This window comes from Columba livia, chromosome 3 (genome assembly GCF_036013475.1).
Source record: "Columba livia isolate bColLiv1 breed racing homer chromosome 3, bColLiv1.pat.W.v2, whole genome shotgun sequence".
Classification (NCBI taxonomy): domain Eukaryota; kingdom Metazoa; phylum Chordata; class Aves; order Columbiformes; family Columbidae; genus Columba; species Columba livia.
In genome coordinates, this window is record NC_088604.1 from 85,815,926 (window position 1) to 85,843,055 (window position 27,130).

Genomic DNA, 27,130 nt, shown 5'->3' on the forward strand with positions numbered 1-27,130 from the left:
AAGATGAGTCTTACTCCAAAATACCATTTGCTGGTGGCCAGCTAGAGCAGCTGCTTTAAAATAAGACACCAGCTGACATAATTTCATTGCTCAAGTACAGCCAGTAAATAGCTTGACAGACACCTGAAGAATCCTTAACTACAGTCACCAACTCAAGCAGCCAGTTTAAGATGAGTAAAAAACACTGGCTGCTCTCCAGTGAAGTCAGTCTTCACCTTCAATAGGGGAAATGCATTTGATTGCCAAAAAAAAACCCCAGCTGAATCAAAAGAAAGGCCTCAGTTGCTCTTGCATCAAGCTTCTCCTCACTCAACACTCAAACTGTGATGAACAAAAAACTACAATTGAATTCTAAAGTGAATTTGACACTCAGGTTTAGGGAAAGGCACAGAACAAAGAAATGCTGGCTGTGGAGGCAGCATTTCCCATCCAGATGAATGGAAGAGTGCAAGCAGAATGTCAACTCAACACGGTCACCATCCCTCTCAGTACCAAGAGGAGCACCCCAAACACAAGGAAACTGGTTTGCAGTAACTGGGATTAGGCTAGATGATCTTTGATGTCCCTTCCAATCCCTAACATTCTGTGATTCTGTGAACTGTGCAGACACTCAGATTATCATGCATATCACTGCACTAGCGATCCCTCTTTCCATGCCTCCAAACAGGCCCAGTGAAAATAAACAAATGCCCTTCTAGCCAAAAAGTGAGAGAATATCAAATCACACTATAAAAAACAGTGGAACATGATATAAATATGGATTTGGCTGGAATGAAAAAGATCATCCAGTGCCATAAGGACACACGCTGAAGTGATCTATGATGGCACCTGCTGTCTGCAAGCAATTTCTTGTTAAGAATGAACTGAGTGACCAGGCTGGAATGAAGCACGTTTAGCCAGCAGGTTGGCAAAGGGCAGCCAGTAATGGGCTGGCTCATGTGCTGCTCTACCACAAGGGTCAAGCCTGCATTACCATGCTCACAATTGAGGTTAAGGTAATCCTCCACTGGTAGCAGCTTAAACAAATCAAAAAAACCCACAACTTCTCAGTAGTTTGGACAGCTTACTTTTGTACGAAAGAGAGACATAAATGGATTTGATTAAGAAATATCACACAGCACCTCCTTCATGTGAAAATGAGCAGAGTCACGCTTCCAATAGAGGGCAGGCCTGGCTCCGTGACTTGCCTGACTAACTATTCGAGAAACAAGATTCAAAACTGTTACCAGAAGCTTCATAAGCATGTAAAAGAATGTAAATGTTCCCAACTCTGCCTCTGGAGCTAAAGCATCTATGTCTTATGATTCAAGATGAAGGAAAAGGATTGTGCTTTACCTCCTTGGGGCCACTGGCAGGCTGTATGTATTCTACACATATTGCACAGGAAGAAAGAGCACTGGAAGAAATATAGATTCATTGGACATCTTTTATTGTCAGTAGTATGCCAATGCTCTTACTGATGTCTTACAACTTCTATTTTTCCTGGACTTCCAAGAAATCCTTGTGTTTATTACTCAAAAAACATGCAGCAAAAAGAGAGTGGAATTCATGGTCCAAGAGCTGTCTCTCCAGCCACCCCTACACAAGCCTATTTGCCAGGATCTTTCAAGGTTACTATACACTTCACAGACCAGTAGTTTTATTCACAAATCAAGAAACAGAGAGGTGCACCAGAGGCCTTGAGAATAATGCTTGGAGGCTGCATGAATTTCTAGCAAAATTTGTTCCTGCTTTTTTTCTGAGTAGCATTCGTATGTCCAATACTCATTATTTTTGAGAAATTCTGGTGCTAAAATTTAGAATGATTATATTTTATCATTTGCATAATATATAAAAAGTAAGGATAATATTCTCCACCTTTCCCACAGGATGTTGGCAACCCTTATCCCTCATTTATATAATTACTGGATAATTACAATTAAGTCAGCCTCACAGGACAACAAAACATCAGTTAAATATGACAGCTCAAACTTTATTTAAGAAATTCTTAAATATAATATTCAGGTATATTTGTAATGCGCATAAAGACAGCATTAAAATAATAACTGAAATTTTAGACTAACAATAATACTGTAACAGTCCATATGTCCTAACTAAATTTCATTCTTTACAATGTTTGGCAATTAACTGAAAATAAGCCAAGGAACCTAAATTTTCATACCATAAATGAAACAATTTGTAGTATGAATGAAAACTGAATAAATGAAGACACCGAGTTTAAAAATCTAAAACGACAAATGATGAGATCTAGCAGGTTTTTCTCAGTCTCTAGAACAAACCAGTGATAACTCCAGGTTCACCATTTCCGATCAAAATATTTAGCCAACACCTGTCTAAATGTTTGTACAAATATTTAAAGTGTAAAAGGTCTACAGTTTTCTTATTATTCGGATATAAATGACAGAATTTTATCAGTAGATTGAGACTGCACAGGCCATTTCCCACAGTTGCAGCTTTAGCGCAAGTCAAACCTGAAGGCTGCGCTACCTGAGGGAGAAGGAGCACAAAGGAGGATGCTCCTGCTCTGAGTGATCCACAGCACTGATCCACGCTTCTGCTGCTCCTGGGAAGGTTTGCCAAAAAATTTCAAGAACTCACAAATATGCCCAACAAACAGGTTTTGCGACAGCTGACCTTCTAGCTAATAAGGTTAAAATGCATCAAGTTGTAATCTAGCCATCACAAACCTCTAAAATGCCTACAGGGGTCACACAAAACCTCATCTTGTTCCTCGCCTTATGGGTGGGGCCCATCATCTCTACAACGCACTCAGCCCCACTGGCTCCACGGTGAGGAACCAAGGCAGTGCCTGCCACAAGTTTATTCCAGGCCAAGGGCTACAAGCCACTGTACCACAGCGCAACTGCGAAATTAAAATCAAGAGAGAAAACAAAACAACAACAAAAAACAACACCAAACAGAATATTGGGAAGAGAGATGCTTGGAACAGTCTATTTCAGCTACAACTGTACAGTTCAGTTTGGGTTTTTTCTACTTTATCTCACTGAAGTTTTTAGTCTTACCAACTGCAAAAAACTTAGAAGTTTCCTGTGCATTTGGTCTAAATTAATAGCACTGTAGCTATCTTAACTATTCCACTTCTTTACCAAGAAATATTAAAAATAACATTCATCCTTGTGTTAAAAAAAAAAAATAAAATAAATAAAATAAAATCTCAAGCTACAACACTGTTGTTTTAAGAAATTCCCCAAAAAGACTCTAAGGTCACATTACTGTGAAGCAGACAAAAGGATGAGGCGATGTTTTAGGTAGCACTGGGTTAGAAACAACATTTTAAAAAAATGCTGTCAACTTCTTAATACAGGTTTAGCAGCTGTAACAACATAACCAAATAATTACACTGCACCTTAACAAATCTGGATTTTAACAGATTGAAAAACGTAAACAGAAATTTACGCTTCCTGGAATCAGCGACCATGACAACAAAGATGTTAAAAAGCATATTCATAGAATCATAGAATACCAGGTTGGAAGGGACCACAAGAATCACCTGGTCCAACCTTTCTTGGCAAGAACACGGTCTAGACAAGATGGCCCAGAACCCCGTACAGATGAATCTTAAAAGTGTCCAAGGCTGGGGAAACCTAGAATCTTCTGATGTTATATCTGCACACCTTTTTAAGCTGTCACCTTCACATTACGCAAAAGCGAGAGATTAAAAAATATTTTCCTTTAGCAGAAAATATTTAAAAATAAACAGTACTATGGCTGCTAAACAAATGATGCATCTTTAGTATCACCTTCCATTAGTTCCTGAATTTTACAACTATTTCAGATTTAAAGGTAATTTTTTTTTAATCCTTAAGACTCGAGAACTATAAAAAGCTTTTCTGTTCTTTTCTTTAAAATCTTTATCTTACTATTTTAAAGTAAACCTCACTTAAAATTTATGGGCACCTGAAGGTCAACAGGCATCATTTGACAAAGTAAGAGCTAGTAAGACATGCGGTCCTGTGTAGGCTGCTTCCATAATTCAACAACAAGGTCTTCATAGGTGGAGAGAAATGGAACAAGGGAGTGGAAAAAATGCAAGAAAAATACTGCACAAAATATGTAGATAGCTAAAATAATGAAATACATATACAGATGTATCAGCCGCAAACAGTCTTTCTAACCAGTCTACCGAGATCTGCCAGAAGCTTTCTGCAGGCTGTCGGGGTGCTCAGTATTTTAGATCATAGTTGGCTCACTGAAGCGCTACATATTTAAGTATATTTGTAAATAAGTGTAGGTATGCCTGGGGGGAAGTCAGAGGAGAAGAGATAAAAAACAGGTACAGGGGAAGGGGGAAGGGAAATACCAGTGGTCTAGTACAACCAGCAAACAATTCTTCAGGCACCATACTTAACATTGCAACACACACCCACCAGCACTCTGTGGTAGAAGAGCCAAAGAAGCGTCTGTAGCCATTTACAATCACAAAAGTGAAGCAGGGCCACAGGCTGAAACGAGTGGCAGGCACGGGGGTGTATTTAGCTTCACCCTCCCCAGACACACTTCATCCTGTTTATCACCAGCACGTTGGGCGATACAGTCCCATGGGACTAACACACAGCACGATCTGCTACTGGCAAATTATTTTTGCTGGATTTCTCAGAGATGCCCTAACACTGGCATCACAGCTAAGCCCTGAAAAAATTAAACCATCCAAAAGAGATTAAAGATTTAGCTTACAGTAAAAAAAGATGGTTGAAAAAGCCATTTACTTACATTCTTCATCTCTTTCAAAAGACTGCTTGAAAAACAATTTCTTATCGGTGGATTAAAAACTCCTAATAGATCACCCAGAATCAAAAATAATTCAGTAATTTATTCCTGGCAGTAATTTGATTACTAATTTAAGCATCTCAACCAGCAGGAAGACTTTTCTTTCTGCAGTTTGAAGTGTTTTACTAGGCAGATCTCTGTTCAGATAACCAGTCTTTTATCCACTCTGCAGTGCTGCCTTTCCCTGTTCTAACAACTGCAAACATCAAAATACTTGTTGAGTTAGCCAAGCAATGTATACTCAGTTTATTTAATCGTTCTTCATAAGTAAAAATTTTCTCTAATCCTCCACTCATTTTTGTAATGCACTTACTTAAGTGGCGAGCATTAACTTTTTATTTTCTTTTTGAATCTCAGCACTATGCTCCACATAGACTGATATAAGGACAAAAAGAGGGCAAGTTTTAAACGTAGTGTAATTTTATAAGCAACACTGCAATGACATGTCACAAAACAATCGTATGAGCTGGAATCCAAATTGCAAATGCTCAAATGTAATTCCGTTCCACCTACTGTACAATAAAGGCAGAAACGCAACAACAGCAATCAGCACCAGGACTGATAAACAGACTTATGGCCCACATTTTAACCGAGACAATAGAAGTTCACAGGCTGAATGAATCATTTGCTACGTCAAGACAAAGGAGAACAAATCTGGAGGAGATTTGTAGATTTGGATTCGGTAACAAAACAAGGAGCGAACCAGACTTGACCACACAAGCACTTGCAAGAGACAACTGGCTCCCTCCCGGTTCTCACCCCTGCAGCCAGGAGCAGCTCCTCCATGTATTCAGTCATGTACCACCACCCTGAACTGACTGCAGCACCAACTGAAACAGATACAAAAATAACTGATTTTGTTCTCGCCTCCTGTTTACAAGCTTGGATATATATATAACGTATGCCATTTTTGTTCCGATGCTTCTCCAATCCTGCCCTATGTGACTGCCCTAAAGGGAAACATATTCCTGGCTAAGCACAGAAAAAAGGCAGTATTTCCACACTTTGGTCATTAATTTATTTGTCACTGGATTATTTTCAAAATATTAGTTAGCATATATCAAATTCCTTTCCAATAGGAAAATAACATCTTCTAGATGAATCCACCTACAGGCCCATACAGAACAGGTCACTATGATAAAGTGAACCTTTGTTTTCATATTTCAGAGTATTTTTATTTCTAGTGTATTGTATGCAAAGCTTGGATCCTGGGCAGAAGTGATTCAGAAGAGCTGTTTCAAGTATCTACACATTTCTCGGCATTTAAGAACAAAACATAACAATCCTTCATCTATTTCTAAGTCAGTTCTTGCCACTTTTTAGCTAAGGAACTTAGAAAGGAGGACTTGACAAGATCTTGCAGCCTTGTGAAGCCAAAGATGTGAGTAGGTTGCTGACCAATACCTATTTTCTCAGAAAACCGTGTATGGATATCAACTTTAGTTGAACCTTGGCATTTGTACAGCCTTACTTCTTTTGGCATTAAACTAAGATGAACCAAAAGTCTCTGGGGATGCATCTTACTTGGGGAATTTTACACAACTTGTTCTAGAATTAGTAAATAAAGGTTCAGTGTCTACTGAAATGCTCATAAAGGCCAAGTTATATTTGCAACTTGCTGTTCAAACAGTGCAAAGTTACTTAGCCCTGATGCAATAAAACTGACATCAGCCAAGGTCTTCAACAGAAAAAGGAGGATTACAATTTGAGCAGGCCACAGAGATACTGATTTAAATTATAAACGTGCACTAGTAAGGACATATACGATGTTTCACCATATGCTAATCTGACATAGAAAACCAAAGTTTTCCCACCTAGAACATAACTTATTTCATTTCTGCTTAATTCAACAACTCTGTAGCAAATAACGAAAATCAGAAAATCCTTTTTTAAAGTACAACTTTATGTGAAAGTGTTTGTAAGCTTTAAAGACCACTTGGAGACAATGTAACATCGCAAAACTGACTGCTCATGCCACCTTGATACTTAGAGCAGAATTTTCCTAAAAAAGGTAGGCCCATTTAAGAAACACATTTTCATTACACCTAAACTAAATTACAGGTTTAAGAGATTTGAGAAGAATAGGAAAATCTGATGCTAGGTTAGGTTAGGTTGGACTCGATGATCCTGAGGGTCTCTTCCAAATGAAATGATTCTATGAAATATTTGGATCATTTATGCAATTAAAAAAAAGTAAAAAAATCAAGCTACTATAAAAACCAGAAACAGACCTGCAAAGAACCAGTCTCATCAGTTTCTTCTCACATTCTACTTCCCAACAAAAGCTACAGATTTCTATAATGTAGCTCTTTGATCACTGAACATTTACTCCCACTAGTCCTCCTGGCTTAAGTAAAAAAAGCTGTGACAGCTTATCAATGAGTATATTGGGATTAGCTGGCAAACACATATATAAGCAAACAAGAAAGAGGAGGACAGAAGCTTCTCTCCTTTGCTTCACATGAATTGGGCAACTAGAAAGTTTGCTAAAAAAAACCTTAGCAAATGAAAGGACATCTGGCAGTCACCAAGACACATTTAGCATCATCTTTCCAACTGAACATGCCTCAATATTGTGACCAGGGCTTATTTTCTGCCGCTTTTCTTTTGCTTTAGCTGACGTATTTAAAAGAATAAAGCTGAAAATATTGTCCTTCTGGGGTGGAGAGGAATTTAACATTAATCATTGTTTTCTTTGTAATATCTGCCTTATAAGAAAAAACATTTTATTGAAGACTTCTACAGACTTCTGCCAAGTCATATTTCACAGAAAATCTCAGAGATTCAACCCACATCATCATATTTGAAAATCTTACACGAAACTTCTTCAAACTGTATTACTTGATCTTCCATTTTATTGGCCAAACCAAATCTTGAGGAGTTTTCCATTAACTAAATAACTGATTTCATCAACTTACTGCTCATTACTTTTTCTCAGACCAATATTTGCAGATTATCCAACTATCAGAAGGATTTTCAACTAGAAACTTAATCCAATAAGAGGACCGCTATCTAAAAGCCAACAAACTGTAAATATCAACTATTTCTGAATCAAGTAACGAATGTCCTAAACCACACTATAAATAGCCACAGCCATCTGTCTGATTTGCCCCTTCTCCTCATTACTTTAACTTGTTTGTCTCCAAGGACACAATCTTACCACGGAGCGCCTGGTTTCACCGCCAGCCCCTGGCCTCGGAAAAGCAGCAGCAAGGGGGAAGATCACAAGCCCTGAGCCTCCCCAGAGAGCTTACACCTCCAAATCTGACCTCCACCACCCACCTCAAGTGCTTATCTAGTACTTCCATCACATTCCTTCTATTACAATTGTTTGCTATCATTTAAGTACATTTTATTTCATTTCATTAACTCCTTCCCTAACATTTAGGGTTTTTTTTGTTTGTGTTGTTGGGGTTTTTTTTTTGTTCGTTTGTTTTTGGGGTTTTGGTTTTGTTTTGTTGTCTTTTGGCACTGTCTCACAAGGAGTATTTTTAACAAAGTTCTGGAAAGACAAGCACATTGTATCCACCCAATCTCTGTAATTTCCTTGCAAACCTTTTCAAAGGAAAGTTTATCCAAGAAAAACAATTTTAATGTAACCCTATCAGGTCCTACTACTACTCGAAACCTGTCTACTACTCTTAAGAAACATTTACCAGTTAGAAGAATTGAAAACTTTAGCAGTGAAGAGGACAAGACCTAGAAAATTCCTTAGCAGGATATGAGGTGTCTATACACACAGTTACATAGAGGATAGCAGTTTGTTGCAATTTAGAACATTTGTGAAATGCGGAGAAATGCCAAAGTCTGCAAATCAGCATTTTTGCCAGAAAAATGTTTGTCAGAAGCAAAACTTTCCACAGCAACATATGCATTGCTTGCAAAGACAGAATTTCTAGTCAAAACAAAAGCCATACGCACACAAGCCTTCCAAGCTCACCCAGCCCAGAACAGCGGAGCTCAGCAGCTTTGTCGCTTGTGAGGATGCGCATCAGCAGCGCTGGGCTCTGCAGGGCCCCAGCCCCCGGCGCAGAGTTCCCACCGCTCTCTCTCCCAGGGGCGGAAGATGGATAATTAAAAGGCAAATAACATCCGCAGCAGAGGATCTCCCCCAACCAGTCAGAATACATACAGTTAAGGCAAGACACCAATATGAAAGGCATTTTCAACCCTGCTAGCTGCAAGCGAAGATATGAATTTTGGTGCCCTGCATATGTATTTGAACAAACTCTTGGCTCCTCTGGGATGGGCTTGTCCAATACATAATGACAACTCTGAAATGCCTCAGAAACACAGTTCAGAAAAGCGCAGAATGAAAAAAATCTGAAGTTTAAAACTTTTGCAGAGGAGGAAACCCTTCGTTGTCAACTATCCCAAGCAGCTGCTAGAAGAACCTAGGAAAAGGAAAATTACTGATTTCTGAAAATATATGAAAATACATGATAATGCTATAAAACACAGTTTCTGAACACTAAACTTAGGATTAATAACATTAGTATTTCTTCTAGTGAATTACTTCACAGAGCATCATGAAGTTTATTCTTAGGATAATTTTGCAATCTGCAGATGTCAAAGTACTGTAAACAGAAAGCAAGCACTAAAAGTGAAATATGTAATTAGCAGATAAGCATCTAGGGGAAGTCTGTAGGAATCTGTTTTCATTCTGATTTGAAATACACAGCTTATTAATGATACTTGCATAGACATAAATATTGAAGTCCCCTTTCACTGTGAATGATGAAGATTTATATAACAGAGGAAACAATAATTGTAAAAGATTAAAAAAAATAAAAAAAAGAAAACCAGAGTAAACAAGGATATTTGCCAGGGAAAGCAAAATAAAAGCACTTGATAGGAAGAAAAACCTTGGAAAGGCAGTAGCATACCTGTAACTTAAGAACAGAGAATGAGCTGCCCTGCCTGCCAGTTCACGTATGTTATAAACTCAGGTGTGTGTCACCTGAATAAGTATCACGTAATGCAACAGAAAGGTGCTCTACCTGAATATCACATTTAGTTCCACACAATTAATTACAAGGAAAATAAGAAAATTAAAACAAGCCCAGATGGGAAGAAAAGGGCGATAGGGAATCACAGTGGGACTGACTGACAACCTCATCTGGGTGTTCCTGCTCCGGCAGGGGGATTGGAGTAGATGATCTTTTGAGGTCCCTTCCAATCCCAAACATACTGTGATTCTGTGACAAGGTGTTTTTTGGAGAGAGAGTGTGCCTTAGCTAACCAGCAACTACTGAGCAGAAGCCAAGCATGTGGCATAAAGCATCTGAAGTATTTAAATATCATGGCAGGTGACAAATTGGATATTAAAACAAAAACAAAAAAAACTCTAAGAAACAAGATGAATTGCAGATAAAATTTCTGGAATACTAAGAAGACCACACAAAATCCATCCTCTGTCACACAGCCTCCCAAGAGAACAGATAATCTAACATTTACATTGGATTCAAGGCTGGTGAAGTACAATGAGGAGCACTGAATCTTTATCTCAAGAGAGAGTAACCGCTCGACCTCGAATTTCCATTATTCTGTTAAACACTTCCAAAGATATAGGCCAACAAAAGGCTTCAGAACTGTTTTTTAATTAACGCTTGTTATCCTTCAACTATACATGTACAATTTCTACATCCTGTAGTTGCTGAACCCCTAACACAAACCTCCCACACGGATCAAAGAACATTCAACTGCAAATGGTCACAGCAGATGTAACGTCTGATGCCTGTAGAGACAGCCAAGAATTTTGCACCTTTCTGAACATGACTCTGCGGCAGATAAATGCTGTTACAGCTCGTGGCAATGCCAGCCACAGCTAATTATAACTTTATTGAGATGTTTTGGCAAGAGCCAAAGGCGTTCAAGCAAACAACTTATAATAGGGTTATATTCCCAGTTCTGCCACTGATAATACATGACTTCGGCAAATAGTTTAAATACTCTTCCTCTTTCCTCCTGTCTCATCCATAACACCCAAGCTTTTGAGAGATACTTAGGGGAGGAGGGGGAAGAGGAATAGCATGTTAGACTCTGTCAAGGGGCATTATAAATCCGCAAAGCGTTATTAACACACTGGCAGAATTTCCTGGGTCCTGTAAAATGGATTTTTTTTCTGCAAATCAATTTTTGAGATCTATATCGACTATAAAAAAAGTGAAGATATTTACAAGACTCCACTGGGCATGTGACACATGATGTTCTTATACACAGTCAAGCTTTCTACATAGTGTATAATACTTTCTACAGAGTATTTACTAGATGTATTGAGTAGAAACATGACCAGTTACTAATGAATTTTTCATTGAATCATTGAAGCTAAAATTAAAATTACTCTTTTGTCCTCATGACCACTTCCTTTAAATTCCTACAAAGGAAACCTCAATGAAGAATGTCACATCGGCCACCCTTCTCAGAGCGGTTGTTTGATGTTACCATAGGAAGTACAATTAAAAAGATGACTTCCCTACTAATTAAAAAAAAAAAAATAGTCAGAGAAGTGGTTCACGTTGCTAAACAGGCTCAGGACTCCCTTGATAAATACAGTAGTTTCAAGCAATGATATAGAAAGAAAAGAGATGGACAGGAAGCAAGAAACAAAGAAAGGAGGCCTAAAAAGGAAACCCAAGTCGACACTTTTCAGTCTCAAGCATGGCCAACTGAGAATCAGACAGTGGGCGGCTGGTAATGTGGACAGTGTTAAGGTTTACAAGAGAGATTTTCTTGTAAACAAAGCCAAAGAGGAACAACGAAGGTTGCATTATCGCCTCGTATTAATGTAACGCGCCCGTCAGTGAAGTATCTGACAGCGACGGCTCCAAGCCAGCAGTTCACAAGTTCTTAAACCACAAGATCACTATCAGTCCTTCAATACATTAATAAGCGCATCAACCTCCCGCTTTTCAACTTAAAACACTACATAACGCGTCCCGTAACACCGAAGGAGTGACAGCCGGTGTCCCGGGCCAGGCCAGGGCCCGGCGGGGCTGCGGAGCGGGGGGAGCCGCCCGCCGCGGCGGGGCAGCGGCACCAGTGGTGCGGGCAGCTCGCCGGGAGCGACTGGTAACAGCGGGTTATGAAACCGGTGACAAGTTGAAGCAGCCGGGCCTGGAGGGGCACGCGGAAAACTCCGGGAGGCGGCGGGAGCCGCTCCCCCCAGCGCCGCCGCCATGTCACGCCCCTCCGCCCAGCGGCGGGGGGCGGCCACGCTCCGAGGGGAGGGAAATGGCCCGCGGCAGAGCCGGGTGACCGCTCCCTCATGGGGAAAGGGACAAGGGGAAAGCCAGGGCAGAGGGTAGGGCGGCCGCTCCCCTCCGGCTGCGCAGGGCCGGGGTACCCCGGCCCTGCGCAGCCGGAGGGGAGCGGCCGCCAGAGCAGGGACGGGGAGAGAGAAGGAGGTCGCGGCTGTTACCTGCAGCTCCGCCCGCTCCGCCTCCCACTCGGCGCGCTCCGCCTCGAAGCGGCCCCACTCGTGCTGCAGGAAATGCAGGATGCCCGGCACGCTGTACTGAGCCCGGGACGCCGACACCGGTGCGGCGGCTCCGGAGGCTGAGACCCCCCCGCCGCCGCCGCCGCCTCCTCCTCCTGCTGCCGCCGCGGCGGCCGCTGCTGCCGCCGCCTCGCCCGGCTCCAGCCCCGGCCCGCCCGCCGGCGGCGGCAGCAGCAAGGCGTTATTGTTGTTGTTGTTGCTGAAGAAAACGCCGGGCCCCGCTTGCTCGTCCATGGCCGGGCCGGGTCCGCCGAGCTCCCCGCCGACCGCCCCCTGCTCCGCGAGCCGCCGCCCGCACCCAGCCGCGTCCCGGCAGCAGCAACAACCTGGGCGCGTCCCGCCCGCCGTCACCGCCTGACAGCCGCCCCCGCCGGCTGCTACGGCAACGCGGAGGGGACAATGCCAGAGCGCGATTCGCCCCGGCCCCTCCCGCGGCATTCTGGGAAGTGTGGTTCCGCTGGGCGGCGGCGCGGAGGTGGGGAGATTGTCCCCGCCGCCTTCGTCGCCTCCGCGCTGCCCTTATTTCGAGGAGTGACGTTACAGGGAGCGTTCCTCACCCCCGTGACGTGGCGCCCTGGGGCAGAGACGAGCAAGCCGCGGCAGGGGGCAGCTGGCGGTGTGTCCCTGCCCCGGGGTGGGGGTGAGAGCACAGCGAGCCGCCCCGCAAAGCCGCGGCAGGAGGGGCAGGGATTAATCATAATCTCCACCTCGGAGCTGGATTTAAATGGCTTTGGCACACTCGCAGCCCACCCTGGGGACATGAGAAGGGCAGGTGTCTCGCAGCAGTTCCACAAACACGGGTGAAGCCCTGACCTCTCACCCCAGGCTTCTCCATTTCAGCCTTGTTAGGAGCAGCATTTGGCATCAAAGCACCAAATAGTATAGTACCATCCCTGGCTGGGATGAAAGGGAGAGCAAAACTGCATTTTTCGGGAGTTACCACTCTGCCTCTTCCCCAAGGAAAGGGAAGACAAGATCATTTGAGGCTGATGGCAAAGCCCTGGGCTGAGGGCAGCAGCTGTCAGCAGCACTTCTCTCTCCTCTGTCTCCCAAAGACAGGGTCAGGTTTGACTTCCATGCTGGTGAGCCCTGGTGAGGACAGAGCTATGGCCACCAACAGGCCTTACAGCACCCGAAAGATGGCCCTGCCGCCCCTCAGGGCGCCCCGGGAGCAGCCAGGGCGCCCGCTGCTTGCCCAAGCAACGCTTCCTGTTTCCTTCAGGCTGTTCTGAAATTGTACTCGTCCTCTTCATAACCCGGCCCTCGGAGATTAAAAGCATAAAGAGATCGTCCACCAGCCACAGCTCTACAGGGGGAAAGACAAGGAGGGAAGCTTATAGAGAGCGCTGCAGAGCAGGAGGGGAAGAGGAGCAAAAGCACAGAAGAGGGAGTGTGGTCTGGGGGAGCTCGGCAGGGAACCAGGGTAGAACAACACGGCTCACCCAGAAAGGAAGGAAACAGTAGAGAGGAAAGACATGAAAGGGAAACTGAGCAAACAAGGTTTTGAAAAAGCACACTAAAAAGGCCATCAACAAAGACAAATATCAAAAGGAGGGTGACAAAGGACAATAAGAACTATGGGTATTTCAAGTTGTTTTGGGTTTTTTAATAAAATGAAATTTCATGCCAAAATATGTAAAATCACAAGGCTCTACCTTTAGTACCAGGAACAAGCAAAGAAGGAAACAAGGACTAGAAACTGTGAAGGATGTATACAAATGGAAACTGAGCATGCTGTACACAGTCACACAGTATACAAAGAACAACCTCTCCTCTATCCCTCTACATCTGTCTAGTGCCATTTTGACTTCTGCTAACATTTTTCTATTTTTCTACACGCTTCTTAGTTATGCTTGATTGCTACAATTCCCCCCCCGCTTCGTGAGTCTTCAGATACATTGTAAACTAGAAGCTAACTAAAACATAGAAATGCTGAGATAAAAAATAAATAAAACCTTTTTATAGACAAAAAGTTTCCAACAAACATCGAAGTCATTAATTACTAGTGTATCTGCAGGGGAGGGAATCCAAAACTTATTTTCTTAGTTTTACTTTCAAAATTGTTGTGTTCAATTTTTTACTGAGTTCCCTTAATACTTTCTCTCCAATGTTAAACAGGTTCAGAACTTCTTTCTGAGCAAAAGAACTTTGTAATGCTGGAAATCCTTATTAGAAAGTGATATACGTTAATCAATTTAATTCCCACTACATATACAAAACTAAAAAAAGTAGAGAAATTACTTTCCTCCTCCTGTACGGCATATTGTTTTCACTTCTGTGTGCATCTTTACTCCTGTAGGACAATGGAACAAGACTTGGATGTTAGCATCTTTATAAAAAAAAAACATTTGAAAGATAGAGCATACACTCCTTGTTGTGTCCTCACCTCAGTACTAAAATATTCACTGTGAAATAAAAGCTTTTCTGATATTATGTTAAATATTTGGCACACACCAAACACAATAGGGCACAAGAGCATTGTCTTGTCCTCCGTTTTGCATAGGTACTCAAAGCGTTATATCAGATATTATGGGAAACAAGAAAGTAGGCAAGTGATTATTCAAAAATAATGATGTACAAATATTTCAACCAGCTATTAATCACTATCAGTACTATTCACTATTCCTTTCAGTTTTTACCAAGTATCCAGAAAAACATCAGAGACGAAACTCAACAGGCCTAGCTAAAGTTTCTAGTTATGTGGCTTCTCTCTAGAAAGCAAAATGTATAGAAAGATCTGCATATAAACCTACAAATTCAACAGCAGTGTCAAAAAATTCATGTCAGTCTTGTATACACAAGAAAATACATGGTTCTACACTTGTGCCAATCGGAGGGGTGAGGTCTGGCAGCAGACAGACATGGGGAATCACTGGCTCCGTGCTCCAAGGTTCGCACAGCACTTGAGCCCTGAACTCCAAAACCTGTAGATCAGACTCTCAGATGTGAGGGGACCCACGTGCTTTCCAAAAAAGAAAAGCCTGGCAGGGGAAGGAAAACTGGAGGAGCTTGGTTCTCACCAGTGTTCTGCCTCCTTAGTACAGGTGCAAAGTGCTCAAAGAATTTGGCTCTGCAAAATTTATCAAAGACTCCAGATAAGATATATCCAATGAGACTAAAAATCTTGCAAGAAGGTTAAATAAATACCTAGGAGACTGGACAAAGAGCAGAGCACTGAATCATCATATTCAACTGGTGTCTGGTAGAGCAGGAAGGCTGCCAACACACAGCACCTTACAAGGGCCAAAATCTACACCTACAAAAATGCAGATAGCAGGCAGTTCTCTTTATGAACTCAATTCCACAAGCATTCTTTAAAATTTATCTTCAAAGAGATAGGGGATCAGATTCTTTGCATTCTTTATTAATTTTCAAGCATGAAAATGGACCTGAACGAAATATACACCACAGAAAGAAAGACAACAGCATGCTTGATCGTCCACCTTGAGAAAGGCTGAAAAATTGCTTTTTTTTTCTTTCATGCAAGCTGAAATGATCTACAAGGTCTGAGAATCCCCTTCCCTTCTTTGTTTTCAGAAGGAGAAAGTGCATACTTCTACACCATGGTACATGGTAAGTGCGACGTAACAGTTTCCCCTCTTCCTCTGTCCCCACTGTGTTAGTGTGCACAATGGTAGGATAACAATCATCAGATTTCAAAAAACACTGAAAGGTTTGGGGTAGCTTTCAAAAATAAATAAAACTATTTAGTCAGATAGAGAATAGGGTTTTTTTTGTGGATAATTTATAACACAAATTCATAAATATGATCACATTCAACTTCCTAAAAATCTATACAAGTAAAACCACTTCCCTTGTAATGCATGGATTTCAAGTAATTACACAAAGCTCTATTAGACAGCCTTTCACATACAAATTACACAAAATTACAGACATATATGCAGTAACACATCAGGGATAATGTAATGCTTCTGACTACTTAATGGTCCAAAAATAATAAAAAGTAATTCAAAAAAAACTAGTTTTCAGTTTAATTGTTGGGGTGGAATGTACTGTGGGTGGTGGTTGCCTAGCAGCTGCTTTTGCTTTGCTGGCCTGACTTGCTCGGACTGCAGTTTCTAGACGTGTTTTTAATTCAGGAGCAGCTCCCATTACTGTCTTGAAAGCATGTGGGTAAAGTGGACCAATGTGCATTAGATTCTGAAGTGCAAATTCATGAAGATCCTTAGATGCTGTAGATGCAGAGGCAAATGCATTTTCATTCAGTAAATAGGAGATGAGAGTGGGAACCAAAAGGGCAAGCAACTGGACTCCTGAAAGTAAAAGAAAAATGTAATATTATGTAATGGTATGTAATATCAGAGAAGAAAAAAGAAGAAAACTAATTTTATCAGTTACTAGACTGATAAGGGCAATTTTGTTTACAGGATTGACAATAAACACACTAATTAAAGATGATAAAATAAAAACTGAAATGCAGATGGTTTCCTGTCCGTTGGTCACCGAAATCTTATTACCAGGATTGTGTTTCAGATTTCTCATTGTTCACGACAGTTATTTTGTTCCTGACACTCTTTAAAGATACCTTTGCACCATCAGATTACATCTTATGACCTCTTGTCAATGATCTGCAGAGTGCCTATCACATTAAAGGATTTCAGAACACTTTTCAGGCACACAGAAATATTGTTCAATTGAATCTGGATATCAGCCTCCTCAGTGAGTGTAACAGAACTGCCATTAGTACGCAAGTGTTCATGAAAAAGTCAGGACCAATTATCTGCTATATTAGCCCATCCTGGAAGATTCCAATCCAAAAACTAGCACCACAGCTGTACTCGGGCTAGCATGACCTAATGAGGCCACAGCCCAACATGGCACAGGGATCAAAAGGGTTTATCTTTGGAACAAAAAAGCAGCTGAACCTAATTAATAGGGCTAATTTTTGTGTCTAGCGAAATGTGTAACATGTTAATTGTAAATTTTAAGCTCAAAGAACTTAAACATTAATGGTAACTCATTTATCTGATAGCCTACAAAAATATAGATAATTACTGATTTTCTCCTAAAGTTTTTGATTAAATTCATACTCATTGGGTGATTGTCTCCAGCCAGCATTAACAAAAATCATGTTTTGCTTACTCTCTCATTTTAAATGTGCCTTAAACAACTGTGCCAGAAGCAGACTGGGGCTCAAGCAAACATACATTTAGTGTTTTATCAACAACGAAGAGAAATACCAATAGGGAGTATGTTGGGAAAACTAAACAAAACACACCACAAAAACAACAGCAGTATTTTTACAAGGAAATTTATCAGCATTCAAAGCCGAAGACTTCTTTAGAAACGGCATTGTTTCAGTTAGAGAATACCTGAACTTAAACTGTAAACACTGTATTCTATCTACTAAAGCAAACAGGAGGCTCCATCTACAATAAAGGTATTCTGACCAGTACAATTTCTTGAGATTTTAGATAAACTTTGAGCCTGTAGAAGCAACATGATAAAAGTGATGAGTCTCCTAAAATAAATAAAAGTTAACGATGAGAAAAAAGTAAATTGAAATGGCATGAACAGTTCATTTACAAACAGAAGAAAACATCACTCACTATTGCAGTTCACATTTAGATTTTTTTTTTCCTGCAATCACCAGAAATACAAAGGCTAATAGCATAGCATACTATATATGCTATACGAGGCCACACATAGAAAAGGTCTAGTACTGGAATTACAAAACCATGTTGAACAGATGTGGTCTATTTGTGACTATGCCATCAAGTTCCTAACTGCAAGATTTCTAATGCTCATTATCCTATTTTTAGCATTACACATTTCTCTAGAAAAACAAAATACTTACTATTCTGCTCCTCACCAAGGGCAACCAACGTTTCAAGGACTTTAATTCCTTCCTGGACAGCTAACAGTTCCAGGTTGTTGTTCGGGCGGCTCCTTTCCACAGCTTTCAACTTCTCAACCATGATAGGGGCCAATGAATGAATATATGGAGTTGACAGGGCACGATTGGTGTGTTGGAACACAGAAAGCAGAAGCTGGTAACACTTGGCTTGAACCTGATCAAATCAAGATAAATACATTGTCCTTGAAAGTTATTTGTTAACTCAGGGAATTCTAATAAACTCTGTTATCTATGTACGTGAAGTACACGTGATATCAAAAAAGAAGAGGAAAGCATAGGGAAACATGCTGCATAAGAGGAAAGCAGCAACATAGCCCACCTGCTAAAATAATATTAGCCCAGTTTTCAATCAAAGGAAGGCAAGTTACAAAGAGCATGCAAGTACTAAATAGTTGTAACCATATGAACACAGAGGAAAAAAAAGGAATAGTTAATGTCATACAAGGCAGTCACAGAGGTCCCAGAGAACTACATCTTCAAGTCTCAGAACCACCAGTACTAGAAGTAAATCTATCTGCAAAATCATAAAATGCTATTCCCATCTCAGAATGGTAAAATAGGCCATAAAATGACTCAGATCAAAGCAATCTTATTGCTCTAACATGAGCCATGGCTGTAACCAGAAGTGGCAGACATGTCCTTCCTTCCTTCTCATTCTCGATCTTATGCTGTCAGTAGTACAGGAGTACACACGGGGCAATCCAGTGAGCTGGACTGCAGAACCCTCTCCTCATCTTCCTTCCATTTTCTCCACCCCGCTCTGCTCATTTTCTCTGCAAAGCAGTCAATATTTGTGAAAATGACTCACTGATGATCTTGTTTAGATGAACTTACAAATACATTTGATTTGGGTATACAAAAGTCTTCCTCCAAAATCCCATACAAATAACCCAGAATTTCTGAAGAGGTAAGCAGCCTCACAAATACAAGGATAAAACATTGCGTGTGCTTTCAAATTGCACTCAAGTCTGAACAGTGTGAGGTACTGAGCACAATGTGAACAGAAACATTCTAGAGAAAGTATTATTGAACACAGTGATCTGTGAGGAGATCTGGGGATGACTGGAAACACAGATGTATAAATAAAATCATTAAATATAAGTCATAGATATTAAAAAATAATAGTAACAAAATACAAGTGCAGCTCAGGTCACTGTTAGTTCACTGCAGATGGCTGCAGATTTTTATACAATTGAATTTTTCAGGCCTGAAGTAATAACACTTCTTCTAATACCATTTCTAAGCTTTTTAAGAGAGCTGTCCAGAACATCATCTTCTAATGCCTTACTCAGCATCATCTTTGACCTGTTTCAACAAATTACTCCTCTATCTTTCTATATCACTCCAAATAATTCCCTTCCCTTTCTGTCTACATTCTTTAAACTTTACTCATGATTAGCTGTTAAGATTATTAACCTTTAAAATAAGGAGTAAAAGTATCTTTTCTTACATGCATGCACAATTCAAATAAGAGTTTTACAACTGCATCTGACAGCACAATTTCATCACAGTTTATTTTATTCCACCTATATAAATCTTTTGACTATTCTGCATTCACAGAAGTCTACAAACATTCCTGAAATGTAAAATCAGGGCTTCTTTGAAGCATGTAAGGCACTCTTTCACACAACACTTAGCCATTAGCATCAAGAGAAAAGGGTGTCTTGACATAGTTTCCTTGTTGGAGCAAAACGAAATTTTGCTCACCAGCCTTCTGGTTATTACTATACATGATACCAAACCTTTCAGACTTTTGCAGGTGGTAATAGTTGCAAAAACGCTCCTTTGTTTCTTATGAGGCAGTGGTATTTCCTCAGAAGTTTTTTCCAAAATTGGTTCAATGCTTGTAGTACAATCAGTATAATGCTTTTATCACAAAAAAGTGTCTATTTACTGACCCCAACAATTAATGTTTTGTATTAAAAAACTAAGACAAACACACAACAAGTATTACAGATTATATGTTCAGCACATCAACACGGAGAGTGGACACAATCTGGCTGCTGTCAAAGCATTTGCTGTGAATTACAAAAATAGTGGTAAGTTCCAGCTCACTGACAGCTTTCCAGCAGGGTGGTGGGCAAAGATGTGCTACTGTCACTATTCATGTGCTATAAAGAGCTGAGAGTATGACATAAAAGTTTCTGCTTAATACAACTGACACTTCCATTCACACACTAAAATTTTAAGTAGCTTTCCACCCAAAGTCAGGCTTCAAAACCAACTGAATTTTATGTTTACGCTGGAAAACGCCAGCTCTGCTGCAGAGAAGAATGATCAGTCTAAACAGGATTTTAAATACCTCATTGTGACCCTAAACATATCAGCATTTTTTGCATGTTTTTCTTCTTGGGAATCTTTGCAGTGCTTACTTGTGGAAACACCATAGATTTTTCTCTTCAGCTCCCACTGCAGATTTCTACACACACTCAAACAAACTGATGTATACCTGGCTGGAAAAGTTAAGCTTAACTATACAGTGCATTTGCCTGCTTGAACGAAGTAAGTCTATAACTTTTTACTTTCCCTCTCTAGTGAGAAAATAATTTAGAAAATAATCCAATAAAGACAAACCAAAGGGCAGAAGTGAAATCAGGAGACAGATGATTCACAATCTTTAGATGTTCTGATGGTGACCACAAAATTACATTTTGCACTCAAACTGAGTTTTGTATGAACACGTAAAATAAGCACAGGTTTTTACACAAACAAAATTCATGAGAAATGGGGGCTGTAATTTTATCTACAGAAAAAAAGTGGTCTAATTCATATTATAAGAGATCAACATTAATGTAGGAATGTCACCACTCTCTGGTAACTAACCTTTTCATTTGCTAAAATTTCACGTATCAGAGATTATTTTTCTTTTAAAAAGCTGCAAGTCAAGAACCTGGCACAAGGCCATGAATGCACATTATCCAGCAGCACTTAGTTTGGGTTGTTTCGCTCACTAAAGAATTTCTATAATGCACTGTTGAAAATTCTAGTTATCTTGACAAGCAGTATCTGTCTCTGAAGTAAAGGCATCACAAAGCATTCAAGAAATACGGTATATACATCACACTTAGTTTTTCTCAGCTATATATCATTCACATTCCTATAACATGGTCTTACCCAAGGATCACAGGAATTTAATGCACTTTTAAATCTGTTCATGCATCCATTTTGTAAAGACTGCACTCCAATTATTTCTGTGCTTGCTGACCAAAGGAAGAGAGCAATAGCTGTAAGTATGCTTACTTCATCAAGAATAGGTTTAGAGGCTTCTGAAAAACAAAAACAAAGATGCTGTTAGCTTACTCCAAAAAGGGTTTAGAATTTATTCAATAGAAGCCAGTGAACACAGATAATTTCAAATACATTTATTTCCTCGAGTTTACTTGCAAGTGCATACAAATATGCATCTGCTTATTAAAAAAAAAAATGACTTTATCATTATTAAATGTGACAGAAAAAGTTGAGCAACTCTATTCTAATTGTTGTTTTAATAAAGTAAATCAAACTTTCTGAAATTTAAACATCAAGGAGAAAACATCACAAATGCTTTCTCTAACCAAGTCATATTTTTTCTTTTCAATGTGCAAAAGAGAAGAGAACTGTGGGTTTTTAGATTTTTTTTCCCCCCATTAAAAAATATACTTAGCCTTTTTTTTTTTTTTTATCTCTTCAGCTGATACAGCAGAGCAAGAAACTAATAACCAGCGTGGCAACAGCTTTACTTATCACAAGGTTTCACAGACTAGCTGATCTGACAGCTACCTGTCACTAATAAGAATGGTCCTACTTTAACTTTTCCTGGTTTTCAGATAGTCTGTACTTGCCACATATAATTTTTATAATATACATATAAAGTACTGGTTTTGTTGGCCACATTGTTTCTGGTCTCCCTGAAGAGGCACAAAGAAACAGCAGATACATAGTCAGCAAAAAGAAAAACAGCATGACTGCCCTTTACAGATGTCAGCTAGTCACTCAATTGGCCTAACCATAATGTGAAACCTCACTTTGAAAAACTACTCCAAGCATTTTAAGTAAGAAAATTAATTTTTTTTTTAAATGTGTTTGAATTTTATTGAATCCTGAGACTTGAAACCACCTGCAGCAGACCTTGCTTAGATTCTTGTGTGTGTGATGTATCCCACTCCACAGAAGTTTGGAAAGGAAAACATACACTCTTGCAAGGACCTGAGGAAGATTTCTGAAGTCTGCCAAAAAGCCTAAAGCCAGTAATGTTTCTGGAAAGAAGGACTGGGAAATCTTTACAGCAACAACAGGCTGGAAGACAGGAGCTGATGTGACAAATCAAATTAGAAGTTTGACATGATTAACACAAATCTACTGATCCTACCCCTTCAGACATTTTCAGGATCGTTTGCAATTACCTACTCACTACTCGTCTCTCACATGAGTAACTCCATTCAAGCCACTCTTCAGTCTCTATAAATGGCTCCTTGGGGATGTAACAGGATGTTTTTTGGCTGAAATACCATTATGCAAATGACAAATCTTTGTCTCTCTGTTTTACTAACTACACAGCTGAGCCTGTACATCTTTTTTGCTTTTCAAAGGGCAAGGCAAAGTATGAATGTGAACCAAGAGCAGAAGCCTGCAGTTCTCTAAAGAGATGCAGTAGACAAACTGCTGCTGGGTAACAGATTTTTTTTCTTTTTGGCAGAGGTAGAATTTTTGCTCACCACTGAAAGCTTGTAACACTATTGTGAATATCCTACTCCAGTATGAGCCTTGACACAATTATCCCTTGCTGTCTTCACACTCATTCACCTTTAACACTTGCGGTTGTTAAGAGCATATAAATCGTGTCAGCAAACACTTAAAAGATACACTGACTGCCATTTTTATTGAGGTCTAATTCAAGGTGTCACATCTATGTATGATATTGAACAATTACAAATTCAGTAAGAGATTGATTCCTCTACAAACACTTTTGGCAACTAAAATCTCCTTTCCTTTAAACGAGCAGGTATTCTGTGGAAAGAAGAAAGGAGGGCTGGAAATGACAGTTTGCTCAGGCCTTGCCAACATGTCTAGAGTTGCTGGTAGTCACAGAAATTGAGGCATGGTCCAGGAAGTGAAGTGAATTCAGCTTAGAACTCCTTTAGATTCATTCAGCAGATCTCAGAAAGATCGACTAATATCAGAAGGTAGATTTCCAAGTTCCAAATACAAGTCACTAGCTGAAACAATGAAGACTGGGAAGGTCAAGCTGAGGAAAATCTAAAGCATTAAATAATTACATCATAATGGGATTCCAAATAGAAAAGGAAAGTCTGAACTAGTACAGAAAAAGACCCTACAGAAAGGACCTGAGGTGAGGTGGTGCTGCAAGATGAGTTGCAAAAGGCAAAATTTCTAACAGGAAGTTATGATCAATATTATCACATAAAACAAACCAACGAGGACAAATTCGGCATGAGAACTCGTGAAATGTAACTCTATTTTCTTAAAGTAAATGCTGTGCTTGTCTTCAACAGAACATCTTAAGCAACTCTGAGTAGTTACACTGTGTGCACTCAGGTCTTTCTCCCATTTCAATTTTACAAGCAATTCATCACCACTTTTAATCCCCAGCTCTGACATGAAGCCTATTAAATTACAGGCAGATACAATACTTGCCTTTTCATTACAGCAAAACCTAGTTCTCTTAATTTTAACCCTCCTACACTGGGAAACCACTTACCAGGTTGAGAGTATTCCAAGATAGATGCCAGAGTGCTGCGGATAAGACCTGTCCATTGTTTCTGAGTTTCATCAGTCTTGACTGTTGGAAGAGTAACAATAGTTTTTATTCCTTGAAGGGCTGCACTGACTGGAGGTGGGACCTGATTATCTGCTGATTTTACTGCTGTTTCTTTCAATACTCTTGTAATCAGAAATAGGATAGTGGGTAAGATTGTCATACACCCTAAAGAAAAAAAAAATTTCTGAAGTTAATTCCAACAATTGTGGTAGATCACCTCTTAGCTTTCCCAATGTGGATACATATAGCTAGAAGACAAAGGAGACACCAAGATAAACTGCAATTCAGGTAACAAGTGATATGTGCCATTCAATATTTTATCACCAAACTCATTTATCAGTACTAGTGAAGTGTATCATAGCACAAATCATGCAAGCCAACACTTAAAATGTTGCTGTCAATTCAGGAATGATGTCTCACCTAATTAAGTCCTGCCCTACATGGCATGTGATACATGGTATGTGTCATACTGAACACATCCAGATTTTTAAATATCTTCAAACAGGATCTGCATATTGCTATGGTCCTATCAAATAAACTACAAGAGGTCTGGAAATGGGTATCTAAACCAAGTTATTGCAGACATTTGGCATTTTCCAAGGAAGCTGGTGTGAGGTACAAGCCTCAGAAACAAAGTAAGGAAGTCATCTGAGTATCTGACATCCTGGGCAAAAGTTGTAGCCATCTGACCACTCTACAAAGAAGACAATTAGAAGGAGTTTCAATAATACACATAGATGTTAAGCCCATGTAGGACTGAAAGAAGGGTGCTATTTGGTTTAGGAGTGTAGCATCAATCTGTAGCTCACTTCAGACAGTCAAGTCTCTTTCCATATCTTTTTAAGCATCATTTTACCACAATCGTGGAAACTCGAATCCTGCCATTTTCCTACTTCTTGGAATGTTGTGAGGATAAATACACTAAGTAGAATAATTATGACTGGAAGGGACTGCTGGAGATCATCTAGTCCAACCTCCTCTTTTTCAAAGCAACAGTCTCCAGATCAGATTGCCCAGGATCTTGTCCAATGGAGACTGCAAGACGCTCATGTTTTAAAGGAAGAGGAAGAAATATAAAAACCCCACTCAGTCACACAAAGTGATGAATTATCTTTGTTCAGTTTCCCTTACATCCAAAGGCTCAATTAACATAAATGTCTGTGCATATACTATTGCCCTTCCCTACAGCTATCAGCTGACTATATTATCTAGATGAGACATAAAAAAAACAACTAGCAGCCTGTAGACTAACCATAGTTTCAGAGCTACTTTCACTGGCCACTTGTCAAATGCTGGGAATCATGTCTTCAGCCAATACAGAAGTAATACTGTTACTCTTTCTGCACATCCCACCCTCTGGGGGTGGGGGAAGAGCGAAAAGAAAAAGAACCACAAATCAAATAAAACCAGATCAGCTCAAAATCTCAAAATCTACTATTTCTGAAAGAACTGTAGGATTCAAATTGTCCATCTGATGACAGTCTATCTTGTGTTCTGAGTATGACTTTGTCCAAACATTTATCTACCATGCATCTCATTAAGGGACCAACCTCTAAAATGTGCTATCTACATCAGCGTATGAACCTTCCCAGAGATCCACAAGACAACTCTCAAGCAATTTGTTGTCTGAAAAGCAAAACTCGAAGGGCACAGCTTCCCATGCAATTGTGTCCTTTACCCCTGAACTCGGCTCAGTGCAATTACCCTAGACTACACATATTCTTTGTGACAGTCTCCCTGGGCAGAAGAAAGCTCCATTTAGTTTAGAGTCACATTTGGGATGACTGACAGCCAACGGCTGCAAAACCAAGTGCACCACAGCTGAATTGTGCTGTTTTTTCCTCAGTAGGATTCTCTTTTCATCCAGCTGCTATTTTTCATGAACTTCTCAGGAATTTAATTATCTCTGAGATGTCTATGTTCTTTTACAACATGATTAAAATTGGCCAAAAGGTTTCAAACTCCTGAAAAAAGGAAGGGAAAAAAAAACACCAATAAAATCATAGTTATATAGATCTCATTTCCTCAGCAAACCTGCAGCATACGTGCAAACTTAAAATCCAATAATTTGCTTTATGTTGCTCACTGGAAAAGCCTAAATTCTTAATTAATTTTAGAACCTAACGGTAATTTTCAACAGATGACCTTTAAAGTATCCCATGAAAATACAATTAGTTTGCTTTTAGCATCATATGCTTACTACGCTTCCCCTACAGTAACCACTCATATATATTTTGTTACAATACCTTACCTGCTGGAGAACACAGAGAAGGCAGATCAGATAGTATAGTCACTGTGGCGGCCACAAGACGAGCACTTTCCTCAGAGAGGTGGGATTTGGCAGCAACGTGACTTGGAGAATCTGACACTTTTGAACTCAGATGGGGCATGTGCCGCACTAGAATAAACATAAGCAATTCCATGGCTGCAAAGACTAGAGATTTTCCAGGCACAAGACCACCACTCTCACCACCCTCTCCTAAAGCAAGAGGATTTTCTTTTTCCTCAATATCTTCTTCATCTGAAAAAAAAAAGGAAATAAATGTCTGAGGAGACAGTTAAAGATCTGTAAGAAAGATTACATTAAACGCTTTTTAAAAATGTTTAAAATCAAGATTAAAAAGTTGCTTGACAGTAAGATATGACAAACATGGCTCATGTCAAACTGTTTTAGTTAGAATGACTTAAAGGGATTTAAAATACTTTACAAGTATTGCAATTGAAGCACTACTTAAAAAATCCATCCAGAACTAGAAAAAAAAAAAGTAAGTAGTCATACTTACACAAAATAAAAATGCAGGAATTATTCTGTTTCTTTTAAAACTGATCGTAAAATTAACAGAAATTACTGCCAAATAAATAGGCATGACAATATTTTTTTAATTTAATGGCTACTAATTAAATGTTCTGCCCTGACAAAATTTTACTTCAGCCTAAATTGATCACGAAATAAGAGAACAGAAAAGCATTGTAGGATTCTATGTCTGAGTTCATGACTTCAGCGCATTCAGTTCAAAAAGTCTCTCTTTTGAATGGCAGCTTGGCCAGCTGCAGTCTTTCCTTCTTCCATTAAACAGCGACAGAGATTCAGTAAGTCAAAGCTGGCCTGAAGTACCCCTATGGAGCTCCTATGAATTTAAATGATTGCTAGTGTTATCACATTCACCAATTTGAAAAATGCAACTTACTGGGCCTACAGTAAACAATT

The 27,130-nt window shown here is 39.8% G+C and overlaps 2 protein-coding genes across 9 annotated transcripts in view; both read right to left on the minus strand.

Annotated features, from left to right (window-relative positions):
• The window catches only part of STRN (striatin), a 71,142-nt gene extending 58,403 nt beyond the window's left edge, over positions 1-12,739 (minus strand). For all 5 annotated transcript variants that reach the window (XM_065057965.1, XM_065057968.1, XM_065057966.1 and 2 more), the window contains exon 1: positions 12,209-12,739. In XM_065057965.1, coding sequence (XP_064914037.1) covers positions 12,209-12,724 — 516 coding nt within the window. In that variant the 5' untranslated portion in view covers positions 12,725-12,739. The remainder of the gene's footprint in view (positions 1-12,208) is intronic.
• A 1,131-nt stretch (positions 12,740-13,870) lies between these two features.
• HEATR5B (HEAT repeat containing 5B) overlaps positions 13,871-27,130 on the minus strand; it is a 59,134-nt gene continuing 45,874 nt past the window's right edge. For all 4 annotated transcript variants that reach the window (XM_065057957.1, XM_065057960.1, XM_065057958.1 and 1 more), the window contains exons 32-36: positions 26,174-26,443; positions 23,863-24,087; positions 21,279-21,430; positions 18,105-18,318; positions 13,871-16,560 (exon numbers count right to left, since the gene is read on the minus strand). In XM_065057957.1, coding sequence (XP_064914029.1) covers positions 16,256-16,560; positions 18,105-18,318; positions 21,279-21,430; positions 23,863-24,087; positions 26,174-26,443 — 1,166 coding nt within the window. In that variant the 3' untranslated portion in view covers positions 13,871-16,255. The remainder of the gene's footprint in view (positions 16,561-18,104; positions 18,319-21,278; positions 21,431-23,862; positions 24,088-26,173; positions 26,444-27,130) is intronic.